The sequence below is a fragment of the Echinops telfairi genome, unplaced genomic scaffold, assembly GCF_000313985.2.
Source record: "Echinops telfairi isolate 266 unplaced genomic scaffold, ASM31398v2 ScPeMD7_2;HRSCAF=8, whole genome shotgun sequence".
NCBI classification, from domain to species: Eukaryota; Metazoa; Chordata; class Mammalia; order Afrosoricida; family Tenrecidae; genus Echinops; species Echinops telfairi.
In genome coordinates, this window is record NW_022103898.1 from 14,163,928 (window position 1) to 14,169,591 (window position 5,664).

The window sequence follows — 5,664 nt, forward strand, 5'->3', positions numbered from 1 at the left end:
GAGCTGCACCCGCTCGGTGTATTCCTGGGACATCGTCGTGCAGAGAGTTGGCTCCAAGCTCTTCTTTGACAAGAGGGACAACTCTGACTTCGGTGAGCAACCTGTCTAAGGACTCGCTCGGACCTCTGGGCGGGTCTGTCCGCTCCCCGCTCCCAGCCTGGACAGCAGTGTCTGCTGCCTCCTCCCTGACGTAGAGAGGAGCAGTGTGCCTGCCCCTCAGTGTCTCCTCCCGACCTGGGCTTCCTGAATCCTCACCGCTCCCTGCTACTCTGCTCCGGCCGTACTTCCCGGATTTACACCAGAGCATGAAGCGCATGCGAGTATGTTTCCCTTAGAAGTACTGGGGGTTGTGGGGAGACGAATGAAAGTTGTAGATATTGGAGGCAGGACACAGGCAGCAGAAGTGCTGGAGCACGGGGAGCCGGGGTTTAGATGAGAGCCCTGGTGGCCCCGAGGTGAGGCACTGACTGCAGCTGAAGCCGCGTGAACGCCCAGTCACTCCTCGGGGGGAGCTGTGCCGTCTGTTTCCAAGGCCATGGACAGCAGGCGGGGGTGCCTGTCATGCAGGTTCTCCTCTGTCCTATACGCCCCGTCATGGCTTGGAACCGAGTGGGCGCAGTGGGTTGTCCCCGTTGGTGCTCACGTACGCCATGAAAGAGCCAGCTTGCCCAGAAAAGGAGCAGCCAGGGAAACCAAACCATTGCATGCCAAGCCTGCGGCCTTCTCGGGGGTCCTGAGGCTTTCTCCGTGGTAGAAAGGGCTGGGCAAACAATTGCCTTTAAAAGATGGAACAGAAGCAAACATTTTTCCTGTTTTTTCGGGAACTAGAAAAATTACAAAAGGAATCTTTCATCTTGACGCTGATTGGTGGCTCAGGTTATCCAGGAATACCTCAACCAGTGGGAGCCCTGTGACACAGGGTTGGGAATTTGGCCGTGCCAACCCCAGACACGTCAGCATCAGCGTTCAGTAACCTGACTGCGTAGGTGACCTTGCCACCACTTTCACAGACCTCCTGACAGTGAGCGAGACGGCCAACGAGCCCCCTCAGGATGAAGGCAACTCCTTCAACTCGCCCCGCAACCTGGCGATGGAGGCCACCTACATCAACCACAATTTCTCCCAGCAGTGCTTGAGGATGGTGAGCGGACCGCAGAGCCCACACTGACTTTGATTTGGGTGGCCACCTTCTGTCAAGCTCTGGGGTCCTGGGACTGAGGTGGACACGTGGTCCAGGCTGGGACTTGGACATCACACCCTCTGGCTTTGAACCACAGATGACTTTGACTCTGGGCGGGTTTCTGTCTGTGACACTAGAATGGGAATAACGACTGTTTCCGACCTGGAATCAGGCGCCCCCTCTGACACAAAACAAGGTTTTAGGTGCTGGGGCTACAGCCGTGAACAAAACAAAAGTTCCTGCTCTGGTGACATGTCGTTACAGTAGAGGGGGCAGGTAAAGGTGTGACCTGTGCTGGGAACATAGACAGGAAGGGACCTTCAGTAAGTCCTGGCTGTCGGGTCTGTTGTGAGCCTCAGTACTCACTGGGGGAATGGCTAGAGCAGCAGTTCTCAACCTTCATCATGCAGCGGCCCTTTAACACAGGTCCTCATGTGGTGGTGACCCCCCAACCATAACATTAGTTTCGTTGCTACTTCATCACTGTCATTTTGCTGCTGTTATGAATCGGGTAACCCCTGTGAAAGGGTCGTTCAACTCCCAAAGGGGTCGAGACCCACATTTGAGAACCACTGGGCTAGCAAGTGGCTCCTCTTGGCTCATTGACCCTGGTGACAAGGTGAGGAGGGTCTGGGACACCTGGTGTTTCTTTCAGGGGAAGGAACGATACAACTTCCCCAACCCAAACCCGTTCGTGGAGGACGACATGGACAAGAATGAGATCGCCTCTGTGGCATACCGGTACGTCCCCTCCGGCGGGGGCTGGTAGCCAGGCGGGGGTGGCACATCTGAGACGCAGGATCTCTAGACCAGTGACGCTCTCTCCTTTGTAGCTACCGCCGGTGGAAGCTCGGCGATGACATCGACCTCATTGTCCGCTGTGAGCACGACGGCGTCATGACCGGCGCCAACGGGGAAGTGTCTTTCCTCAACATCAAGACCCTCAACGAGTGGGACTCCAGGGTGAGCCAGCCAACGCCCCTGTCTCCTGAACACACCTGGTCTCCTCTGTCCCCTGCTGCTGTGCTGCTTACAGAGCTGTCTGGATTTCCCACCCCAATCTGAATTTTTTCTCCAGCCAGTTGACAGAGAGAGAGAGAGATGAGTGTAAAACACCAATAAGATCTTAAGAATTTTTCTTACTTTGCACAGAAAGAGAGAGAGAGAGAGAGTGTGTGTGTGTGTAAAACACCAACGAGATCTTTAGAATTTTTCTTATTTTGCACATAGGAGTCATAATGATCGTCTTCCAGAACTTTCTCCTTGGTCCTTTCTGCCCTCCGGCTGGCTTCTGCTCTCAGCAGCCTCTGTCTTTGCTCTCCGGTTGCCTGGGCTGGCAGGGTGGCACCCCTCCCTTCCCTGTCGCTTGTCCTCTGCTTGACTGTGGCCTCTGCCTTCTCCATCCCACCTCCGATCCCCTCTGCACTTCCCGAGCTCCGAGAGCTGGCTCCCAGGAGGCCCTGAATGAGAGGTGCTTCCCCACCCTACCCCTCACGCTGGTGCCCCCAGGAAGGAGGGTCAGGCTGTGACTTCCTGGGGCTGCCTGGTGTCTGGGTTCAGTGTCAAGTGATGGCAAAGCTTCCAGAAGCAGCCTCTGAAGAGATGGGGGTGGGGGTGCAGGTGGCAGCCCCTCTCCTTGTTCCATGCTCCTGCTCAAGCTGCTGAAAGCACACACTGATGTGCGGTTGTGCCCAGGGCTCTGGGCCCGGCAGCACCAGCAGTGCTGGTCGGTGTGGCTCTGCCTCCGTGTTAACGAGACTCGAGCTTCCCACGTCTGCCCTCTCCTTCACCTTCTCTCTGCTGTATCCTGCATTCGTTCCCTTATACTCTGTAACAACAGCGAGTGGCTCACAATCACATCTGTACCCTAGCTCAAAGCTCATCAAACTGTGAGTCACGAACCCCTCAGGGGGTCAAGTACCTGAATGTGGGGGTTGCAAAAAATTTGGCAGCAGCAAGCTAAAATTTAATATAAAATGAGAATCCCTAGTGTTTCTAGCAGAGCTTGCTGGGATTTCTTTTTTTTTTTTTTTTTTTCAGGGGTGTGGATCCTTTATTGTGGGAGTGGGGAGATGGCTCCTTTATAAAAGGAATAGCAGCAGGCTGCACCCGAGCCCAGAGCAGCCTCTGGGCCCCAGTCTGGGGTGCCCAGCTTTGCTGGGGGCTCAGGCTCGAGCTGCCCTCTTAGGCAGCCGCACCCGGCCCTGGGCATGACCTCGGGCAGCCCATGGGGGACCAGCCTTGGCTTGACCTCTTCGCAACTGGCCCTTGGGCTTTGGAGGCCTCCGGTCACCTCCTCGCTCCAGCTTCCGGTCCTTTACTTGCTGGGATTTCTTATAAATTTCTCAGACAGAGGGGGCTCGTGAGTGGGGGAATGTCGGCAGCCCTGGGCTGGCTCTTGGTTCTGTGGTCAGAAGTCCAACCCAGCATGACGGGGCTCTCTACTCAGAGGGTCATGCACTGACATCAAGGTATTGACAGCACTCATCTGGAGGCTTTGGGGCAAGATTGGTTTCCAAACCCTTGCTGGCTGGTATAGCATTTGGTTCCCTGCCATGGGCTAAGGGCCCCATTCCCGTCCCACCTCCCAGCTCTACAACACACTCCACCACCATCTACAGCACTGCCTGCTTCTGCTTCACGTCCCTAGTGAAGAACCTCATGATTAGGTCAGGCCCACCTGGGTACTCTCCCTGTCGTGCAGTCAGTTGGTGGACACTTCGTTACATCTGAGGCCCTATGTCCTCAGCCCCATACTTGGCCCCTGCTGGTGAGGAGGGATTCACAGTCATCCTGCTCAACTGTAAATCCCACAAAATGACTTCTGAAGTCATCTACTCTGCCTTGTCTCCCACCGGTCGGCCCCTCCCCATATCTTGGTTTCTATTGTTGCCTCTGGCGGGCCCAGGCCCACAGCCAGCTCTTCCCATTTGTACACGTGGCTCTGCAATACAGCAGAACTGTCTAAAACATTCAGCTAATGATGCTTTCATGTGTTAGTCAAATATATCTATAGCATAAAAAATGTGGCTCTCAACTTTTAAATTGCTGTTAGGACAGCAGTTTGTCAACTGCTGGACTAGGCCACCTGTCAGCGCTCTATCTCCCTGCCACCTGAGCACAAAGCCGTGCCTGTGTCTGGTGCCCCTGCCTGCACCAGCCCTTTGCTGCCTGACCCAATCTCGGACTCACTGGGTGTCATCTGCCTGGTGTAGACCCCTCTGCTGTGTAGTTGCTGCCCTCCTCAGTGGCTCGCACAACTAAGCGTACCCTTCTCTGCACTCCACTTACCGTGCCCGCTGTCCAAAACCCCTCTGCTGGTGGCACTGTAGTTTAGGCTTTGGGCTGCTGAACCACAAGGTCAGTGGTTCAAACCCACAAGAGAGAAAGATGAGACTGCCTGATCCCTTAATGACAGCCTCCAAAACTCTTACAAAGTCGCTGAGATTGAGAATGGACTCCGTTGGGTTGGGGTTATCCTGCGCGCACATTGGTGGGAGGGCTCTTCAAATGCCACTGCCCCCTCACATGCAAGGTAGTGTCAGTCCTTGGGAGGATCCAGCAGCAGTTTTAGCACATTGGTCTTAAGTTGCATGGCCTGGCTACTTGTGGAAAGGAACACTGGGGTGCTTTTATTGGCCCAGGGAGCCTTGGTGGCATAGTGGGTTACGTGTTGGGCCATTATTCACAAGATCAGTTGTTTAAAGCCATCAGACACACCTTGAGAGAAAGACGCAGCTTTCTGCTCCGATGTACAGCATCAGAAGCCCATAAAGGACAGTTTCACTGCCAGAATTGACGTGCTGGCAATGAGTGGAGTTGACTTTTAGGAGTGCCAAAGCCAAAAAAAGCTGGAGACCCCCTGCCGCATGGTCCTCAACTGGTCTGTCTAGCGTGGAAATGAAATGGCCGTGGCCCACCGCTGGTCACCCATGGCACCTCTCTTTCCATCTGCAGCCTCCACCCGGCTCCTCCATCCTGCCCAGCTCCCCCTCTGGAACCTGTACTCACCCAGCTCTGGCCTTGCCCCTCTGGGGGCACTGTTGTTTTCCTTAGTTTGGGTGAGGAGGGGTGTGTCACAGTAGCATCTTCATCACCTGGGCGGCTCTGGCCTGGGCCTGTGTGCATGCTCACCCGCGTTCCTGTCGGACCGGTGGGTGGCTCCCCTCAGGTTAACTGCTCACGGGGCCTCCCTCCCACAGCACTGTAATGGCGTGGACTGGCGTCAGAAACTGGACTCGCAGCGGGGGGCGGTGATTGCCACAGAGCTGAAGAACAACAGCTACAAGCTGGCCCGCTGGACCTGCTGCGCTCTGCTGGCCGGCTCCGAATACCTCAAGCTCGGGTGAGGCCTCGGGCCAGCACTGGGTGCAGGTGGAGGTGGGCCATCCCCGTCCCTTCAGCAAAGCATTGGACCATGGGTCACCAGGACTGACGTTTGGCTTCAGGCCTGGCTGTCTCTGGGTGCCGCCCTACTCACCCCC

At 55.7% G+C, this 5,664-nt stretch overlaps 1 protein-coding gene across 1 annotated transcript in view; it reads left to right on the plus strand.

Moving 5' to 3' along the window:
• Positions 1–5,554, plus strand: part of EIF3D (eukaryotic translation initiation factor 3 subunit D) — a 14,117-nt gene extending 8,563 nt beyond the window's left edge. Inside the window, exons 8-12 of the mRNA XM_004700717.2 lie at positions 4–92; positions 1,011–1,141; positions 1,836–1,921; positions 2,014–2,143; positions 5,383–5,554. Of these exons, the coding sequence (XP_004700774.1) occupies positions 4–92; positions 1,011–1,141; positions 1,836–1,921; positions 2,014–2,143; positions 5,383–5,529 (583 nt within the window). The 3' untranslated portion in view covers positions 5,530–5,554. The remainder of the gene's footprint in view (positions 1–3; positions 93–1,010; positions 1,142–1,835; positions 1,922–2,013; positions 2,144–5,382) is intronic.
• The last annotated feature ends 110 nt before the right edge of the window (positions 5,555–5,664 follow it).